General features: G+C 34.5%; 1 protein-coding gene across 4 annotated transcripts in view; it reads left to right on the top strand.

The window, feature by feature from the left end:
* The window catches only part of LOC149803284 (diacylglycerol kinase epsilon-like), a 211,615-nt gene that overhangs the window by 15,939 nt on the left and 173,189 nt on the right, over positions 1-22,487 (top strand). For all 4 annotated transcript variants that reach the window (XM_089952971.1, XM_089952970.1, XM_089952968.1 and 1 more), the window contains 3 exons: positions 1,681-2,346; positions 6,418-6,561; positions 9,288-9,433. In XM_089952971.1, coding sequence (XP_089809097.1) covers positions 1,681-2,346; positions 6,418-6,561; positions 9,288-9,433 — 956 coding nt within the window. The remainder of the gene's footprint in view (positions 1-1,680; positions 2,347-6,417; positions 6,562-9,287; positions 9,434-22,487) is intronic.

Here is a 22,487-nt window from a genome sequence, read left to right as displayed (position 1 = left end):
TCATTGAAAGAAAACAAGCCTCCGTTCATTGGGTGCATTATTCCCCCAAGAAAAAACTCTTCCCATATAAACATCCCATATCCAATTATACTGACGTGCAGTATTCAAGAATCAAGGATCTCTCTCTGTCTCTGTCTCTGTCTGTCTCTCTCTCTCTTATAACAGTAGTAGTATGTGTACATAACGGATAGAGCTAGTGACAGTTTGCTTTTACTTTGTATATTCTATTATGGGAAGCTTCCCTTGAAATAGGTTTTTTATTCTTTGGATAATCCAACAAATAAAGGCCTTTAAGAACTTGGTCCTTTTTGGTGGAATAAAAGATATTCAGATTACTCTATAATATCCTTTCTTCTACCAAGCATTTCAGTTCAAAGCTTGCATTTTTGTTGTGGGGGTTGGTCATCTCTGTCTCTCCTTTTCATAGTGTAGGACTCAAGTTTGATACAGAACAGCAGAATATAAAGACAAGGAATGCATTACTTGATAGAATAGTATAGATATAGACAAACTTGATTTATAAGTCTGCGTCAAAGATATAAAACATGTTAAATATTTTTGCTGTGAGCTATTTACATTGAAATGAGAGAGAGAGAGAGATTATCCCCCATGTTTTAACTTGTCAGCTGTTGGTCGTTGCCAAGTGAAATGTTTATCTCAGCAAAAACCAAATTAATACTTTAAAGGATGTGCTCAAATAGGTTAGAAATCCAAGCGGATGGATATTAAACCACCTTGAATTTAGCTGTGCTTGATGATTACTGGTCACTTGTGTAATCTCTGAGCTTCCTCATCTACACTGAGAGAGGCAACAGAGGCACTTAATGAGTAGAATTTTTTATAGGTATTCAACAATAAATGGCGAAAATGCTTCCACTCTTTACAAATGTGTTCTCTGCATTGCATTATTCATATCTAAAATGGAACAGGTTTGGGTCATAAAACTTGTTGTTTGAGTTTCTTCTTTTAGCCAATCAAAAATTACCTTTCCAAAGTTAACATAAGTTGTAATTGGTCAAAATAAAATCTCAAGCTCAAGTTTTATGATTTACAAGCCAGGTGTCCAAAACTTAAGTTTCTATTAACATGTCTCATTTCAGGAGTGTGACATAGAAGTATTCAGATAATAACAGTTATTACTTTTATAAAAAAACTGGAACTTGAGTGTAAGATTGAAAACTGTTGGCCCAAATTTGGGAGAGTCCTGGACAATGAATAATCATGCTACTTAACTACCATACAACTGTATCAAATATGGAATAGCCTTAATTGGCTTTGTTTGAATTTGGCATTTTGGCTGGAATGGATTAACTTTCTGCAGCTTCTGTGACACGCATTACAATAAGCTTTAGAAAATATTATGAAGCAGTAGTCACTTGTGCATAAAAATGGGGATTATATGATAATATTTGTAAATGTGTAATTTTGTACAACTCATCCATTTTCATTTTTGCATACTTTGAAATCATTTGTTTTGTGGGTATTATTTATTTGGAGATAAATATATTTTTCTATCAGCATATTAATTTGTCACTTTGGGAAGGAATGCTTGTTTCCACAAATGGATTTTTGTTTGTTGAATGTTTAATTTTACGTTTTTGTTGGATCAACAGTGTCATTGAAATTGGTGTTCAGAAACAAGGCAGTTTCATAGTATATGTGCACATTTGTCTCTTTCAGATGGATTTTTTAATTATTGCCAGCATGCTGATTGTTATGTTCATACTGATGCTGTTGTACAGGAGATATAGAAAAATGCATTATGAGGTGCCAGCTCGAGATATAAGTAAAGGACATCGCTGGATTATGGTTGACCTTTTCCCAGAGTCTACGTTCTGTAACATTAGTCATGTCCGAATAAAAGATGGGGCAAAATGTGATTCATGTGGTATTTGTGTAGATGATAAAAACATGAAAGTGGCAGACAAAGCAATTGCCTGTAAACCATTGTCACTCAAAGGGGATGTAACTCCTCACTTATGGATGTGTGGTAATTATCCCCTGCACAGTAAATGCAGTGTTTGTAATGAAAACTGTGGAGTTCTACCAGATATATCTGACTTTCGATGTTGCTATTGTAAGCAAACAGTTCATGAAAAATGCATTCCACTATGCTCCGAGTCATGTGACTTTGGTTCCCTTGCTAAGTTTATTGTTCCACCTCATTGTGTTGAGTTGAGAAGAATTGGTCTGCTAAGAAGACGACAACGCCTGATAGTGGCTAAAGCAAGGCATCCTGGTATAGAGAACTGGCATCCTCTCATTGTTGTAGCCAATAGAAAGAGTGGGAATAATGATGGAGAAGAGATTTTATGTCAGTTTCGAGAATTTTTAAACCCAGTTCAGGTGAGCTTTTTAGATCTGAACCTTTCTGCTCTTCTTTTTAAATATTTACATACTAGAGAAATGATTCATGAGTATACCAGATTACTTTGAAACAAAATTTATTGAATAAATTTGATATGTGAACATTTTAATCCTGCTTGGTAATCTTTATTGCAGGGGCTTGGGGGTCACCCCACCCCCACCCCCCAGTTCCACTATTGAGTTTGTTGTTAGACTCATCTATGATTTCTTGCAAAACTGGCATTGCAACTACTAATTTACTGGGGACACTTTGAAAACATTTTACATTTTTAGACATTATTGTATGGCAGATCAGATAAAGAAAAACAAGCAAAAATTAATGAAATTAACCAGAAATGAATTAACAGAATCTAAAATAAATTAATTGCAGTTGAAACTGTATATGACATGAAAATGAACTAAAAAACATACATGAATTATTACTGAACACATGTTAATTTAAATGTCAGCTAACAGTATTTTATGAATTCTTAATGTTGTGTTATTATGATGTATTTTGGACCGCTCCGGTAGCCTAGTGGTTGGAGCTTCCACCTTGGATGCAGGAGGTCGTTGGTTTGATCTCCGGTCAAGTCATACCAAAGACTTACAAAAATGGTACTAACAGCTGCCTTGCTTGGCATTCAGCATTAAGAGGTTAGTGTTAGGACTGGTCGGCCTGGTGTCAGGATAATGTGACTGGGTGGGACATCATGCTACATGTCTGCGGCATGATGCCCCAGTGCTAGACATCACTATAAGTTGCCACATTGCAGACATTGTAGCAATATGACTGACAAATTGTTAAAGCTATGTTAAAAATGCAGATCATATCACATCACATCACATGATGTATTTTGAAATAATACATTTCTCTTAAGGTAATATTTTTGACTAAATTAGTTTCTCGTGGATTGATCATTTTTAAGAAGCAGTGTTGAGGGGGGTGAATTGCAAAGCATTTTACATATAAAATCTTCATCCTTCTGAAAACCTCTGGTCGATCCCAGTTATATGCTTCGAGGTGTCCGTCCAGCAGTTGTCAAAGGTACAAATCCATTGTTTAATCACTTGAAAAATAATTTCATTATTTGTAAATTTAATTGAAGCTATCAAAGAAAGAGAGAAAAAGAAAATTGTAAGAGGAGGTTTCTGAGTTTTGGTCTCTTGATTTAAATTACACTTAGCAATTAACTCGTAGTAGCTTTCAGCAGTTATAAGTATCTTTTAATATGTAATAATAACAATTATTTTTCAGAACTTATTAGGTATTTTTCATTCCTTTGCTTGTTCAGTTTCATTTATTGTTGGTTAATATTCATTAATATATAATTTAGTTCACTTGGGTACATGTTCAGAATTTAGGTGCCACATCTGAAGTGTAGCATCTATCATTAAAATTATTATTATTCGATTACATGGAAATGACATTGGAATTAATGCAAACAAAGTGAGCAAGTCATTTTATTTTTAATAGAAAATTCTTTTCTCATTTACTGAAACATAGTTGACGAACTGACTGGAAACATTAAAAAGATTATGGATTAAATACTTATTTTAGCCTCTCTCCCCTAATGTACTAGGATCATTAGCTCTATTGGTTATAGTCTAAGAGTAGAAGAGCTTATGGGATGGCTTCTGGTTTGTCGTCCATCATCTGATATCTGTTTGTCCATTACTTTGAGGATTGCCATGAAACTACTTGGAGGATTGCATTGAAACTTAACACACACATTCATCTCAAGGTTTAGTCAGTTCTATATGAAAACGGTGCTGCTCTGACATGCAGTATGGCTACTACAACAGCCATCTTGAAAATCTTTTCACTACTCTTCCTGAATGGATATTATATCAACATGGGGGTTTCTCTGAAAGACTTCTTATGATATTTAGTTTATTCTAAATAAAAATTCTTTGGATTGGCTGCCACAACAGCCACCTGGAAAATCTTGTTTTTGCTTCTCCACCTGAATATCATATTAATATGGGGTTTTAACCAAAAGATATCCTATGATGTCTAGTAGGTCCTCAATGAAAATAGTTCTGCTTGACATCCAATATGTCCATCACATTGGCTATGTTGAAATTTTTTTTATCGCTGTTCTTTCTGAATGGATTACCGTATTAACATGGGGTTTTCAGTACAAGACTTTATACTTGGTTCTAAATCAGAATCGTGCTGATCTGATATCCAATATGGCCTTCATTGCATCCATATTAAAAATCTAGCTATCTCTACTCCTTAATGGCTTGAGGTTTTCACGAGAAGATTTCTCACGATGTCTAGTTGATTTTAATTGAAAATGCTGCTGTCCAGATGGCCACATCTTGTAAATTGTTCTTTTTGCTTCATCTGATTGAAGGAAAGGTCATATCAAAATGGGGTTTTAAGGTCATATCAAAATGGGGTTGTCAACATGTAGTTTTCACTAAAAGACTTTCTTATGATGTCTAGTTGGTCCTAAATGAAAATAGTGCCAATCAGACATCCAATGTGGCCACCACAGCAGCCTTCTTGAAAATCTTGTTATTGATTCTTCTTCTGAATGGAAAGTAATATCAACATATTTTTTTTTTACCTGAGGATTTCTTATGGTGTCTAGTTGATCTTAAATGTATATTGGACAGATCTGATATCCAATATATCCCCTCCAATGGCCATTTTGAAAATCTTGTCACTACTCTGATGAGATTGTAAGTCAAAGCAAGATTAGGTTTTCATCAGAAGATGTCATATTCAATACTAATTGAAAACTGCGTCTGACATCCAGTATGGCATCCATCTTGAAAATATCGTTTTTGCTACTCCTCCTAAATGGAAAGCCATATCAACACAGGGTTTTCAGTAGAAGACTAATTGTGATATCTTGTTGGTCCTGAATGAAGAGAGTGCCTATCTGACCTCAAATATGGCTGGTATAATAAACATATTGAAAATATTGTCACTTTTTCTTCTGAATGGATGGTCATATGAACATGGGATTTAGAAATCTTATTGCTCAAGAATATCAGAGATGGTTTCAACACTCAATAGTTAAAAATAAAAAATTGTCTTATCTTGAATTCCTGGAAATTCTTTTGAACAGTGGAGCATCAGTCCTGTGGAGGGACTCTTGTTTTGTTACTTGTGATACTATGTCTTTGATAAGAAGGTGGTGTGGAGTGATTTATTTCATCAGTAAGTCCTATCCAGGTTTTAACTTTTATTTTATTACAGAACAAACATGCAATGTTTTTGCATCTTGTAAATAAGATACATTCCCCTCCAAGTCTCTTTGACCTGCTTTTAGGATCAAATCAGAGTTTGATTAAAATTATATCACATATTCTCCAGGTTTATTTTGACACTGCTTAAATATACTGGGAGCTCCTGTTCACTAACACCTCTCGGTTTCATTACTGTGAAGATTGTTATGTAAAGTCAAGAAAAGATAACTGGAAATTGGTTATAGCAAACTTCATGTAGGCTTGAAAGAATTTCCACATCTTAATAAAATTCCAGTTTAAGTCCATATCTAAAAACAGTATGGTCATTTATTCCAATGTTGCATGAAATCCAGATTTAACAGACAAATTCTAGGGTCACTTTTAAAAGTTGTTAGATAATTTCACAGATTGTTCAACTTAATGCAGTAGTACCATATATATTTCTTTTTAAGTGCAGTCCAGTTGCAAACTGCAAAGACCCAGATCTGCCTTTGCATAATACACTAACAGATCTGGGTCTATGCCGTTTGTTAGGAATAATCAGTAGAACAAACAACATAGATCTTAATCTGCTGGCATATTATTTGTCTGCAGATTAGTGTCTGTGTTATTTGTAGTTTGACTCAACTGTTAAATTAGTATGTACTGTATATTCTTTAGACCACTATTATATGAATTTAAACCTAATGCATACAGTATTATGGAATTTCTTAGAATTTAATTTTTGCAATTATCTCTAGCTAACAACACAGAAATTTCCCCATGTGTGCTATTTCAAGGTATGTTTTACTATCTCTCCTCAGGTTTTGTTTCATTGATTTTCTTATGTAGACATTGTGACCACTGATTTGTTTTATTTATTAGGTTATTGACCTTCACGACATGTCTCCTGAAAATGCTCTAGAGTGGTGCCATCTACTTCCTGATGTCACATTTCGGATTCTGGTTAGTGGTGGAGATGGAACTGTTGGTTGGGTGCTTGATTCCATTGAGAAAGCCAAGTTAAAGGTAAGCATCAGTGGCATGTAAAAGTCTAATTCCTTCCCTTGGTATTGTGATTTGTTTGGTCAGTAGTAAGCATCAGTGGCACAAACAAATTTAATCCCTTCCCTTGGTATTGTGATTTGTTTGGTCAATAGTAAGCATCCAGATCACATACAAATCTAATTCCTTCATTTGGTATATGGATTGGTTTGGGCAAAACCATGCTTAGAGAAATATTATTGTTATTCATTTATTTGGAAGGTGTATGCTGCAGAATGCTAGTAATAATGAGATGGTATGACAACCATATATCCTGAATTTCTTCATAGGCTGGATCACTTTGAGTGGTACACTTAGTGACCAGAGAGTGAACAATAATTGCTACTAAGTGTATGACACCTGCTACCTGTAAAATATGTCTTACACTAATGTAGTTATGTTCCAATTACTGGCGGTTGATTTGGTCAAGCATTGCATGGTCACTTTAAATGAAATGATAAAAAAATTGATAATGATTTATATGATTGAGTTTTGGTAAAAATTGAGTTCTGTACAATTGCTGCTTGTTAGACTTAAGGCTATTTAAAAAGTAGTCCCAGTTTGGGCAAGACATGATGTGGACCAATTGAGTTGTAATAAATTACCAATCTACACTTATGTTGTTGAAAAGCAGTAAATGTTTGATTCTTCAGTGAGTTGATGCCTGACATGGACTGATCATGAACTTGCCAATAATTTTTAATAAAGCTGGCTTAAAAATTCTTATTTAAGGGAATGGTGTGTAATACCTTTTTTCTTCAGCACACATCTCTTTGCTTTACCTAACTTCAAAGAATTGGGTTGTTTCACATTAGTGAACATTAGGTATGCTAATTAGCCTTATTGACTCCCCCACAGCAGTGCTCAAAGGACTTAACATTTAGCTATTGTCAGCCAGTTAATTAATCTGTGAAATGTTGGTGCTTTGTCTGTCCTTAATTTTAATTGCATGTGTGACAATCACAGTATGAACTACTCCAAAGATAGTTTTGCCTGAGCACTAAAGCAGTATTTTTTATACAGGCTACATGTTACTGGCATATATCATGGTGGTAAAGAAAGGTCACTTTACCAGTGCTTCCAGTGTTTTTTATCTACCTGTGTCATATATATGTGTTGGACATTAGAAAGAATTTGTCTATAAATTATACGATGCAATTATATGGCCATTATGTTTTCTCACTTGTTTAAATACTCTGTAGCACAAAGCACAAGAGGGAGCAAACGGCAGGTAAAATGTTTATGGACCTGAATAAAGAAAATTGTATCTGCTTATTGTCAGAAAAAATTAATAATTTTCAAAAAAAGGAAAGGATCAGTAAACTTAGAGAGAATCAATTATATTCACTTCTGTATATTTTACAGATTTATAGTAACCATGCAGATTTTGAAGATATTTAACACAATTTGAAACACTAGTTACTATGAATGCTGTACACTCCAGTCACTTCCAGCATATTTAGGCATACTCTTTTGCCGATTGTATTAAAGACCATTACATTTCTGGGTAAAGTTTTCATGTTAATGTTGCTTGACATATTTAAAACTTTGTATATCAGTTAGATTTGTTAGGATAGTGAAGGTTTTGGTGGATTATTTTTCCACAATTTGTATTCTTTATTACTTTTTTAACAATGTGATGTCTTTGTTTAAAATATTTCTAACTGATTCGATCTTGACCCCTGGTCAGGCAAGAAATAAATCTAAATCAAGATACTTTTGCTGGTGGTTTTGGCAACATTTTGTGGATTATTTTTTTGGGGGGTCATCAGTTTTGATCATTTGAAAATATCAGTATTGCATTTTCTTTGGGGTTCCCTGCTTGCCTGATTTCTGCAGCACAGGTTTCATAAGGATGTTGAATTTCCGCCAAATTTATCTTTATGAGACCTAGAATAACTTGAATTTCCAATGTTCCACATCAACATATAGAGGAAATAATATCCCTTGGTCGCTTATTCTGTTAACTTTCTTTTGTTTTCAGTGTAATTCTCTGCTGAGAAAATTTTAATGTGCAGGGCCCTTTCTGATGCACCTATTATGAATATTTGTAGTTAGCAAACATTTTGTTATGTTCTAATGTGCTGAAATGAAAGATTCACTAACTCTAATGATATTTAAATACAGTATGTACCTTATGTAGTTATCACTTTTCTGACTTCAGTGTTGTCAGTAAAGATTTGGTTTTCAAGTTTATAAAAGAAATGTTACATATATTTTATTTTGTAGCATGGTTATCAGGTTTTATTAGATTCATTAATGTATACCCTAGTTATACATAAGTTAGATACTCTGTATCCTAAATGACTTAATGCTAATGCACTATATAAAATTGTATAATTTAAATTGATATATTGTATATCCTTTATAACAATATAATTATATGTATGACTGTTTGTCTCTATTTTATTTCATTAATTTAATAATTCAAGTTTCATTAGAGACTCGTGTATCTTTTAGATACTGTCATATAATTGTTATGATGATGCATATCATTTATGATGTTATGTAATGATGTAATTGTTGTTTTAAAATAAAAGATGTCATCTGTTACTTTCAAAACATTTTGTGCCTGAAGAAGCATAAATTAAATGTGAAACTAGTTGCACAGAATTTTCGGTGTTTGTGTTTTTGTTGTGTTTTTTTTTAATGTTTTTTTTTTATATTATAATTAATGTATACCGAAACCCCCAAGCTTTTTTTAATTTCAGACAAAGGTTGAAGTCTGCATTTTGCCTCTGGGAACTGGCAATGATCTAGCACGTGTATTAGGCTGGGGTGATGGACATGATGATGCTGTAGATGTCATGAATATCCTAGAAAATATAAACCAGTCTAGAGTTACGTCTTTAGACAGGTAATTGTATGAAGAATTTAAGGGAAATAATATGATCATAAGTTGGACTTGATGTGTACTTTAGAAACTTAAGACTCATTTATCCAAACCCGTCCCATGTCCTCCTCTCCTCTCTTGACGGATGTACTGTCCGATCGGGAGAAGGATACCTTTGTACAACAGGAGATACGGTCGCTCATAGAAAAACGAGCGGTGGAGATTGTGAAACCAATACATTTTACCACCGAAATTCAAGATGGAAACGGCGAGATCAATCCGTCTTTCCATCCGTCGGGACAAGTATGCCGTCAGTCTAGATATGACAGACGCATAATTTTCACGTCCCTATCCACCCTGTGTCATGGAAATTTCTCTGATTTGCTTACCGCGATGCAGTTTATCAGTTCCAGGTCCTACCCTTTGGCCTCAACATCAGCCCTTGGGCTTTTACCAAGGTTATGGATTGCGTCGTCACCCTGTTCCGCTCGACTTCATCTACAGGGATGGCAGTGTACTTGGACGACATCCTCCAGAAACATATGGTAAGTTCTATTCTGCTCAAAGGCAGAAACGTTCTTTTAGCACTTTTAGATCATCTAGGCTTTCTGGTGAGCTGGAAAAAGTCCGATCTCCGTCCATCCCAGTGTTTTGTCCATCTGGGTATGGAGTTTCTCACTGATCTGAATCTGGTACGGCTTCCTCGCGCTCGCGTAATCCGGATCGTCGAACTTGTCAAGTCCGTTTCCAACAGGATGTGGATTTCAGCAAGAGAATTCTTGCAACTCCTCGGATTATTCAATGCGGCGGCGGACTTGATCCTGCTTGGCTGTCTTTTTATGCGTCCATTACAAATGACGTTACTGGCACAATGGCGCCCCTTTTCAAGTCTCCTCAATCAAACAATAATGATCACGCCTGAGATACGATCGTTCCTGCATCAGTGGCACAACCCTGGTTGGCTGTCCACGGGGATTCCTCTGGAGATGCCCCAAGCGGAGATAACGGTATGTACCGATGCCAGTACCTACGGTTGGGGTGCCCACCTGTTGCCGGACTTCGCTACAGTCAGCGGCACGTGGGAGTGAAATTTCGTAGGTAAGAAGATTTCAATAACTATCTTCTTAACCGTATATAGGGGTCACATATCATGGGACCCTAGGCTGTGTTGCTGATGAAATTAGGAGAACGGGTTATCGTTCAAATGGGGAATCCAGCCATCATTCCCTAGAAGGTACCCGGGGTGGAGGTAGGATGCTCAGCGTTCCCTCCTCCTATTACTTATTCTCCTAACGTTAATGTGATCGGGGAACGTATTTGAAGGAGAAAGCAAATTTTTAGTAAATTGTGTTTCTCCGAGAATACTTACCCGATCACATTACTTAAAAACCTCCCAACCACCCCGCTATGCAAGCATCCTCGTATAATATATATCGCTCAGCTTAAAAAACTAGTGACACCTGGCGGTGGCAAGGGGAAGTAAGGGGCAAGAGTTACTGCCCTTTGGTCTATATGAGATAGACCGAAAAGACGAATTTTCGTCTTTTAGTAGGGCTGAATTCGAAAGGTAGCAGGCTTATATCCCTAACATTAATGTGATCGGATAAGTATTCTTGGAGAAACACAATTTACTAAAAATTTGCTTTCTCCACTGATAATTTAAATTTTCAATCAGTTAAACTTTAAGCTGTATATTTTATTACAACTCCATGGCCTTAAAGTAACAGAAAAGAGTGAACACCAGCATGTTTTGTAAAATTGAACAAATAATTTAATTCCCTAGAATACAAAGTGAAAATATGAAGAAAAGAATGAACAGTATTCACATTAAATCCCAAATAATCCTAGAATGACTAACATAACACCTAATGAATAATTTTTTGAATAAACGTTATTGGTATTCCAAAATAAATCAAACACTGGATGTGTTGATGTGCCTGTGATGACCTGAATTGTAATTATCTTTTGTTGATCCACATAAATTTCCAATAATAATAATAATAATAATCTATAAAAAAAAATCAGTGATTCAGGTCAGGTAGAAAATGAACTTCATTTTGAACAAGATTAGGTCCAAAATACAATTATCCATATCATATAATAAAATAGAAAAGTCTTTAAAAAAACTAACAGTGCCAATTAAAAATACATAACACAGGGTACCAGGCAAAGACCGAAAAATCGCATGAACATACATGCACCACTTCCTTTATAAACAAGGCATTTTGTCTCTTCTATAAAAGTTTTTTCTGCATGATTAAAATTGCAGTATGATTCACAAGACTGAAATAAGTAATTACAAATGTTTAACATGTCATCACATAAATGGAAAATTCTTACTTTAAAAAAATGTTAAAGTTATTCAGCTCAACAACAGTTGGAAAAGTTCAAGAGTTCTTGCGGAATAATTTGATGATGGAAAGACTCAAAAAAACATTGTAACATATCAAGAATTAAGGACTACCAATTTATTTTCACTTGAAATAAGTCTCGTCTTAAGACCAGATGAACCTCTTGATTATTAATGTTACTTTTAAATGAAGATATTAATTGTTCTGAACTTACATGTAGTTTCCTAACTTCATACACATGCATATGCCTCCAACAAGTCCCTTTCTGGAAAGGCCACCCCTCTTATTAGGCCAATTTCCAATTACAGAAGGGAAAGGGGGACCACTGTAATAAACATTACACTGGCATGTTTGACTGTGTCATGTATGACATATATATATATATATATATATATATATATATATATATATATATATATATATATATATATATATATGATTATCTTCATTGCAGAAAGAGACAGAGTTGTTGTCCTCATGCTTCTCAGAGGAATGATTGGGGCTAATAGAATCTTCTTCATATCTAGTTGTGGACAGGGAGTCTAAAAAATAAGAGATAAGATTTGTTTCAGAAATGAAGCTTGGTTCTTTACATGCAGAATTCTTGAAGGAAAATTGTGTGCAGGTCAGATGTTGGATTGGTCTGATTGAAAACTGCAAAAATTCTAGTAAAGCAACATTATTATATAGAACCAATTCACTACTGTGTATAAAATCACATGGAAAAGATGTACTGTGAGACATTCAGATTGCATGAAATCATCTGTGTCATGTGTATTAGTTTGCATCATTTGATATGTGGGCTTACTTTAGTATGTTAGGTAATTTATCACAGTTTCAGTTTAGTACTATGTACTCCTTAGTCAAAGATAGAGTTTTCTAGTTAACTCCTCTGTCCATAAAGGCAAGTAACCTTGTGATACAGCGCTTTGTCCACGATTCTCACCACTTACGTTTGCTTTTTATAACTTTTCAAACACATTTCAACAGAATTTGATTTAATTTGATAGAAATCATACAGGCATGAAGGTTTTTCATTTGTTTAATTGATGATGATAATAATTTAAATATGTTTACCATTACCTCAAATAGTAAACCTTTCAGTTAATTCTCAGATACTTTGACCAAATTTGATGAAAGGTATCTTGGTATTTTTTGTGTCAAATTTAGTTATTTCAGGTTGTATTATAGTTAGCTATCCCTAAATGAAACGATATATATATATATATATATATATATATATATATATATATATATATATATATATATATATATATATATATATATAAAATTGTCTAAACTCCCTTGATACATTTAATTATTTCATTGTCTAAACTCCCTTGATACATTTAATTATTTCATTGTCTAAACTCCCTTGATACATTTAATTATTTCATCTTATAGAATAACTGTCTGTGAGAGCTGAGTATATTTGCATTTAATGTTAATTTTATTAACTCAAGTCTCAGCATCAAGGAATACAGTTAGCTGTTGTCAGCCCATTGAAAAAGTGAAGCCTATTATTGGTTGGAATGATGTGTTTGTAGACTTACAATAAATCACTGATAGCAGGCTCCCCTTTATATCCAGGCATTTAGTTTTGTGATGATTTGTTGTGAAATTTGTAGCTCTTTTAGCAGGTGTAAAATGCTTAATATAGAGTTAAGTAGTTACAGTGTAATTTGCAGTTATTAAACTCATAAAAAGATATGAGTAATTTTCCACATTTTGGGGAATTCTGTTACACACTAATTAATGTTTCTAAGGTGAGTGTTTGGAGAGAGGATATATGTATATAGTTTGGTTAAAGAATTTAGACGTTGTGCATTTTGGTTTATATACTGGAGATATATAAATGGCTGTAATTGGAAGTTTGATTATTGGTTTAGCTTAGTATGAAGCTTAGAAAGGTAATAAGTGAATGTTTTCTCTGCTGATTCATTTATAAGCAAAGATCAACCATATTGCAGGCAGTCAGTATGTAGAACTAGAGGGATTCATGTAAAAATAAATGTTTAAACAGAAAACCATCTAACTTGTCTTATTTCCCAATTGAAGTGCAAAGATGCATCACAGCATTGGCATGATGGTCTGTCAGATTTGTTCAGGTTATTCTGATCTACCATCAGATATGGTCACCATTGCTAAAAATAGATGAACCATTGAATGGCTTCTTCTAAAAACCATTTGACAGAATTTGACCTGTTTTACATAAAGCATCCTAGCATAGATGACTTCCAATTTTATACAACTGATGCTGATTCAAGTCTTCCATGTAAATAACCCAGAAACTGAACTTTGAGCTGTATTTGTAGTCATTGACAGCAGTGACAACATAGAGTGATCATAACCTTACATAAAACTATGTTGTCATTGTTCTTCTGTGAGCAACAGTGCCAATGTGGGCATCTATAGCAACAATTTGACACTTTCACTTTAACATGTAACATTGCAGTTTCTCATGCATTTGCACCTTCAGCATAGCAGATGGTAGAGAGGCCCACGGATATCATAATAGGTAATCAATGGCAGATCAGTGGAAATCCAATAATTAACCTTTAATTTTGATGGGTTTCCCATGAACCAAAATAATAAAAATTACGCCCCATCTTGCTTTCTTTCCATTCTTTATCTCTTTTAAATGTTATCGTTTTCCATTTAAAAATAAAGAAATTAGGATGTGTTTGAAATAGGTACTCAGCTATTTTATTTTCGGTCACTACGATTGTCCATTGTGGCCGGGTCAGTGATCCGCTAATGAACGGTTATTGATACTTCACATTTTTTAAACAACAGACAATTTTATTTGCTCTGTACATGGAGTTGTGTTAGTTTTAACCAATAAAATTGGGCTTAATGTATAGTTGACGCTATGACCTTTCCGACAGTGTTCGCACTACGAAGAACAAGCAATAACAAAGCAATTGGTAAGTTTTTTTCTTCTTTTTACTCCAGTATTTCTGATTATTTGTGGTCTCAGATAAAACTTTTCTTTCTGCATTGAATGAGCCCCAAATCATATCTTTTGCAAGTGTTAATATGCTGCACATTGAATTAAAAATTCCAAGATAATTAGGCACCCGGAGTAAAATGGCTGCTATGGCTCATCACATGTTTATGGTAGGTCATTGATAATAGGTTTCTACATTACACATTTTCACAGAGTATTTAATTCAGCATGCATTAAATGGAAACAATTCATACAACTCTTAAAAGTTATGTTATTAATAATGTTGTTGTTTCTAAACTTTAATTGGGGATGCGACTTTACTGGGAAAATGCAATACGTGTTGCACAATAAATTAACATAACTATGAATAATCAATCTGAGTGAAGGCTCTTCTATTTTGTTTTATTTTATTATAATATTTACTGTCATTTTAATTAATATAATCAGTTATTCATTAGTTTATAGTTTTAAAACCCGGTATATATACCAATTTCAGTACTTGAAGGTTTGATGGCGTTTTGCAGCCCCCCCACCCCTCTACTTTTATCTAACTAAATGGCAAAAGTACGTGTTAGTAAGCATTACTAATTTATTATTGAATTTTCAGTGAGTATGATATAAACAAACTTGAAAATGTCCTTGTATTTAGAGCATTTACAATTATAATAATTATAAGGACATGGCATTTTCCCCAACCCAGTCCCTAATGTTTCCTTAAATGGCTAAAATAATGTTAAAGCCCTTAAGAAAACAAAGAAACATATGAATATCAGCATAAATTTCAAACATTCATTTATCAACAAAACTCAGAGGACACTTTAAATATGTTTGGTAAAAATTTATGTTTACTAATTCCATACAGTTGAATTAATTTTTGAGCTAAATTGTCTTTCAGATATGTATGCACAACTAATGTTGCTAGAAGTTGATATTCAGTTTGAAGACTCGGGTCATCTGATTTCAAACTGGCCATTTCAGTCTTTGGAAAGTTTGCTCACACTTGAACCACCTGTGTCATCTGGAACTTTGGATTATTTTAAGAATCTCACAACAGGACAAGTGCTTTGCCTCATCCATACTGCCAATAGCCTATAGCCTCACTGTCAAGAAGAAATCTACTTGTGGGTCATTATGGTATAAAATTATAACAATGTGGCTTTGTCATTTTACAAATTCTCTGATAGAATGCAAGGCTGTACATAATTTGTACAATATGCGTCACAGGTGTTTCACAGAAATACAGAAGAGGTTCCATGTTCATGGTGACGGTAAAGAATACAATGATTTCATTTCTAAATTCGAAAATAGTGCTTCCAAGAAAGAAGAATTTACATTCAGATTTCAAGAAGGGAAGGTTGAGAGGGGTGCTAAAATTAAAAAACGTAGACTAATGCGTGTGGAACACGAACAAAAAGAGAAGGATCAAATTTTAAAAGCAAGAACACACTTGTGTAGAGACTACAGAGCTTTGAAAAATATGAACAAACGGCAACAGTTGAATCAAATTTGAATGTGGAGGGCAGTCAGTAGATTGTGTCGTGTTGAAAATCTCGATTGCATGAAAGGATTTAGTAGTATGTCAAGGTCCCATTGAATTTCATGCATGAAGCAAGTTATAATTTGGAATTACCAGCTAGAGCTAAATACACTGGCAAATATAAATGTTGTAAATCCTGCAGGTGAAAGCGACTGGAGTTCAGCTGATGAGGAGACATTAGATATGTCACAACTTCATGTGTTACAATCATCCAAGTACCACAGTGCATGTACAGTTAGTAAAAAAGATTCAGAGCATGAGTGAGACATGAGAAAAATCCTGAAACTTTCAGTCAGATGCTGTGTAAGACCATATATTGTTACACTTGTCTGTCAGTTTATCATACATTGGTCACATTTTGTTTAAGGCTTTTTCAGGCACTGAGCTTTTATCTTTCTAGTTTGACATTGTGTCGGGCATTAAGCAAGACTAGTATTTGGACAGTTATTCTTTTTTGTTGTTGTATTTTTATTCTTTATTATTCTAGCAAATTAATAATGTTTGCTTTTATACATATATATGCATACGTTTAAGATTGTAACTGACAGCATCGGATGTTATAACCTTTTGAGAAATACAAGATTGTAAATTATTGCACAAAATGCTGCATTGTACATTATTTAGTATATATTTTCTAATTTGAATTGAATGAACTGGTACATGCATCTTTTTATGCTTGTATTAAGAAAAATAAGTATCTTGGTTTTTATTATTCAAAGAAAAAATATTAAATTTCGAGAAAAGTTGGGTCCAGATTGTTGGAGATTATCTCCCTGTAAATGCCTGAGAAAACTGAAATCATTTTTCAGTTAATAATATAGGAAATGTAGATATTTTTTAAACATGTTTTTGGTGTTTTATTATTAAGGCCACATGTAAATCACTTTGAAACAGTGTTTATTTTGATTAACAGAGTCTTTCTATTTTCTGGTGATGGACACTTAGACAATTTTTGATAGAATGAAAAATGCATAATGTAGTATTTTTAAGACCATCTTGACTATTTGTTTGCAGTGCTGTACATCATAAAAGTAGTATTTTCTTTAGTATTGTATGCATAGATGAAACTGTTTAAAGATAACCTACAAAGGTGTGTCAATTAGTAAAATATTTTGGTTCATGAACATGCTATATGTTTTGAAAGATTTTGACATTTTTCAGGATTTTAACACAGTTTGTAAATATAAAAGTAAAGTTACCAGAGTTGTTCTTTTTTCTCAGATATATAGTACTGCATATCAAGATTAAAATAAGAGAAATTTATAGACTTTGGATAAAATGCAAAGCTCTAGAAAAGCAACAAACATGGCAAAAAAGATAAATTTTGCATATTCCTGATATGTTTTGCAATGATATGTCATTTTTAGGAAGCATTATCTCAAAAAGTTCAAAAGATAGTACTCTGATTTTTTCACATGAGTTTTAGAATGTTGCATATTTTGTAGTATTTTATCTTTTTGAAAAGACTTCATCAAATAAAATAATTTTTTAAAATTGAAATATGCTTTGTATGCTGTTTTGACACATGGCGATGGGCCTCCCTACAGATGGCTTTGTCATCAGTGCTGCATTGTGTTAGAACAGCTTGGCCCCAAATATAACCTTTCTGACATTTCTAGAAAACCCAAAGATGTGTGACAGTGGAATTACACAACTAAATTGACCTTGGCCATTAATTTGTGATCCACATGCTACAAATCCTATTGGGAGGGGATGAAACAGCAAAGGGGTTAGCTGGTTCACCTTAGCAGCAGTTTCAGCAGCTGAAGCGACAAGGAGTGTTACCAACATTTCAGATGGTCTATCATCAGACTTATCTGTAATATCCTTGGTGAACATCATTGGTGGGCCAGTGTTGTGAGAATAATTATCAGAGTTTCATTTAAATCCAAGTATTGTCATTGCGACATCAACATCGTCAAGGCATGCTTCGATTTCCTTCGAATTGATGATGTATCAGGGACTGTTAAAAAGAGCCATTATTTCATTGTTAACAAATCCAGTGTCTTCCCCAGTGGTGTATATAACCTTATTCCTTTACTAAAGTTCCTTCGATTTCCAAACATCAGGCAAAACATACCTGCTTTTGTCTTGAACCTGCATCTTGTTTAGTACACGAGTATATAGATAATTGATACAAGAAGCCGAACCACTGACATCCAAATTAGCCTCCAAGGTTGCAAATGCATTCAGACATATGCAAACTGGGACCTTTAAGTTGGCTAAATCTTTTTCAAGTTGATTTGGGATGCGAATATTTCTCAAAGAAGTAACCATGTTGATAAAACATAGCAGGGTTAATATTCACCAGGGACATGTGGGTGTTGCCATTGTTAAACGATTTAACCATACACTCACGGAATGATTATTTGGACATCAATACTGGCAGGAAATGTTGATGCAGGGAGAAGTGCACAATCACACGTCTGAGAAACAAGTCTTACTGTGGTCATAGCTGTGTTGAACAATGAATTTATGTGCGTGAACCAATATTGGGTCATGACATTATTGTGAGATATTTGTATGCACCTGGAGAACTAGAAGGGGGAACAGGAAGAGCCAATTCCATAAAACTTTATATGTGACCTATCGCAGAAATGCACTGGCAGTTTATTACTTTGAAGTGCCAGCACTCCTGCATGGCTTTGTTGCTGAGGCATTGCAAGTGATACCACTGGAAACACAGTTACCACCCACATGGGTCATGCAGCAGTGAAGAAGCTAGCACCCCTTCATCAGTTTAACTCGAGACATGTCAGCATGATGTTACCATGTAGATGTTCAAGCTGATTATCAATACGATCTATGGTAAATTTTCTCAAATCACCAGCGGAGTAATCATATAAAATTTAGATGTTACATAGTTGGCAATACTCGTTTTGTTGTATCACCACTCAGTGATATAAATCAAGGTGGGATCACAGCAGTGACCATGTTGCTTATCATCACTTTAGTATGATACTATTTTTTTGTGATAAAAGTACATATTTGTTGTGGTAACAGTGAAAAGCGACTCTGTGCTTTGTTGTTGAAAATTACTCATAATAGCTGTGGCATATATTTGACTCATGATACAGTTAGATATGCAAGATTTGTCCATTCGATGTGACCACTGATAATCCAGATGTGTTCAGAAAATTTGTCATTAATCCCTGTGAACTATGAACTGTCATTGCATATCCAAGACACCACAGTGATTTATCACTGGGCATGTTGCCTACTTGCACTAATGTGTGTTCAACTTCAAACAGCAGAACATAAACTGTCTCATTTTGGATCAGTTTAAGAGATTTGTCAGTTTCAACAATGACTCAGCCAGATATTTTTACAGAAATGTTTAGATGACGGATATCCGCTGGTTGATGTATCAATGGTCAGTTGGTCAAGTTTATTTGGTCAGTGGTCAAGTTTATTTGGTCAATGGGTCAGGTTTATTTGGTCAATGGGTCAAGTTTGTTTGGTCAGTGGGTCAAGTTTTTTTGGTCAATGGGTCAAGTTTATTTGCAAAGTTCTTCACATGAAGTTCAAATAATTCTTGCTGAAACTTGTGATGAACTTGTTTTCAAGAAACCTTGATGAGGTCATTGGGAGACCATGTAGCGAAAAAGTCATTGTAAGATGTTTCATCCTTACATATTTCTTCACACTGTACTTGGTCTTATTTCAGACTCATTGTAGCCTTCATTTGTGGCAGTGGCTCATCTTTGGCTTGAAAATCATCAAACCTCTTTGTAATAATCAATATGGTCCCAGAGCCAATCATGAGGAGATTCATCATCAGACAGATGTGGTTGACTTTGAACCTAACACATGATAATTGCAGTTGGTTTGCTGCTCGGCCATGTCTTATACATAACCAGTGTTGCCTTTAGCACAGTACAGATTTTGTCCCATATTATTGGATGAGGAACATATTTATTTCCCACATAAAATCATCCTGCCATTTAAAGAAACCTTGATAAGTTAGTTATTTAACTTGTCTGGTTTTGCTCATATCCGTTGCAAACATATGCATGGATGTTAACACAACAAAATCAGTGAAATTTTTAAACGGGTTAATGACCTGTGTTGTTTTACCAGAATTGGTGGTGATGGTGATATCAAGGCAAGATTATCATTGTGAAAATAATTTTCCAATGCTTCTTACTGAGCAATTATATTCAGAGATCATCTAATTTCTTTTTTAATTCTACAATGGCCACATGGAACAAATTCATCTGATGTTGCTATTTCCCCAACATTCAGTCAATTTTAACACAGGAAGTTTATTGTAATTTGGGGTAGGAGTTTTTTATTGATATAAAATGAATCTGTGGCAACTCTAAATCAGTTAATCATCGATAACAAGTTAATATTTGCATATGCAAACATTTAGGCTGTTATATGAGTGTATTCTGGAGATTCATGGTCACTGTAGGAAATTATATGCCTTCTGATCTCTTCAGTCAGCAGCGGTTTTTGAAATAAATATACTCCTGCTAACAGTGCCCTAGATGTGAAAATCAAGTACATTTTGGCCAGTAACAAGGCTGTTACTCAGACGTTAATAGTCTGCTGGAGGTAAATTTACCTAGTAATTTCAGCCAGAGGTCCTTAGCGTATACAATTTCCATGTGTTGAATCTGGTGATGGCTCAGGAAGCCAAATTTGTCTTTGTGCCTTGTATGTGATAATTGCTTCAGACACGTTAAACTTGTTGCTGTATGCACATCAGGCATAACATGCAAAAGAACAATAGGAGCCCATCAGTGTACATTTCTTAAATTTTCATTGCAACCATAAATGGTTGATGGTGCTTTAAAGTGTCTTCTGAACCATGCTGGAATAAAAGGATGAATACCCTCATTCAACTCGAGTCTTGGCATCAAATCCAGTCAAGTCAGGTAGAGGCCATTTCAATGATACACTCATAGTTCATGTGTGGGATGACCAAATTGTTTCCAGTAGGGTTTACATTCACCACATCCAAGAAAACTGATGGGATAGCGAACAGCCATCTAAATGGAAACAACATCATCAGGGCTGTAATTGATATTCCAAAGACCACCATACCATATTCTGCACAGGATTAGAGTGGAATTCCTTGAGAAAACATTTTTTTTGTTGGTTCCCAGTAGACTTTTTTATGCAAAATTTGAGACCACTTACTTCTGTAAATGAATTTGTTATGATTTCAGTGATGATGTCAAGGTCTTCATTGTATTGGATGTGGTTGATACCAGCCCTTTTTGAAATTCCTCACTGTGGTAACTTTAACCATTGGGCAACAGAGATTGATATAAAACACCTTCATGGCAATCACCACTGCTAAACAACCAAGCAGATACAGGTTTATTATTTTGTAAATGTTGCAAGAATAAAATTAAATTGTGCATCAGAGTGGAAATTGCAGCATTGTGTTTTTGATAAAGTTGATGACATTACCATGCCTGTATTTACCAGCATTGTGTTTTTGATAAAGTTGATGACATTACCATGCCTGTATTTACCAGAATTGTGTTTTTGATAAAGTTGATGACATTACCATGCCTGTATTTACCAGAATTGTGAAGAACTTTGTTGGTTATTGTCATGATAATAATTGGAGATTTCATTGTGCTCACCAGCATCTTCCAACTTCTCTCCCTTTTCTCTTATTTGGTCTTCCCATTGAGATGTCTTCACATATCGATGCTCAGTTAAACTACTTCTACATGCATCAGCAAAATGCTCAGTAACACACGAGGTCACACAATTATACCAGTTCTCATTTGGGCCAGTGCATCGTGATTTAGTTTATTCTTCATGTAAATTCAGTATACAATTGCAGTGACCGGACATGCATTGTTGTAGTAAACATCATTGATACCTGTCAGAACCCAGGCTGTGTTTTCCATGATTTGGATCCATTTTGTCTTTGATCACCCATTCAACATTGACACTAATAATAAATTTAATTCTGAGAATGTGTTTCTGTGGGGTGAATAGTGAATCAATAATACAATATGCCCGCACATCATTCTTGCAAGCATTGTTGATTTGACATGGTTCCTCACACTCAGTGTACCACAGTGAATACACACAGGAAGCACCATCAACCTCAAATTGATCTTTTGTATCACAAAAATATTGATGCAGCTCTGAAAATTCTTTGGACTTATAACACCATAAGGAACTTTTTTGTCAAGACTGAGCACAGGTTCAACAACAAATTATATTTGGGACAGTCATAGGATTTCTGTCTTGGTGTACATTTTGCCA

The sequence above is a fragment of the Sinohyriopsis cumingii genome, chromosome 3 (genome assembly GCF_028554795.1).
Source record: "Sinohyriopsis cumingii isolate HCF-2022 chromosome 3, ASM2855479v2, whole genome shotgun sequence".
Lineage (NCBI taxonomy): Eukaryota > Metazoa > Mollusca > Bivalvia > Unionida > Unionidae > Sinohyriopsis > Sinohyriopsis cumingii.
The sequence above is the reverse complement of the archived record's forward strand: the minus strand, read 5'-3'. Positions and strand labels throughout refer to the sequence as shown.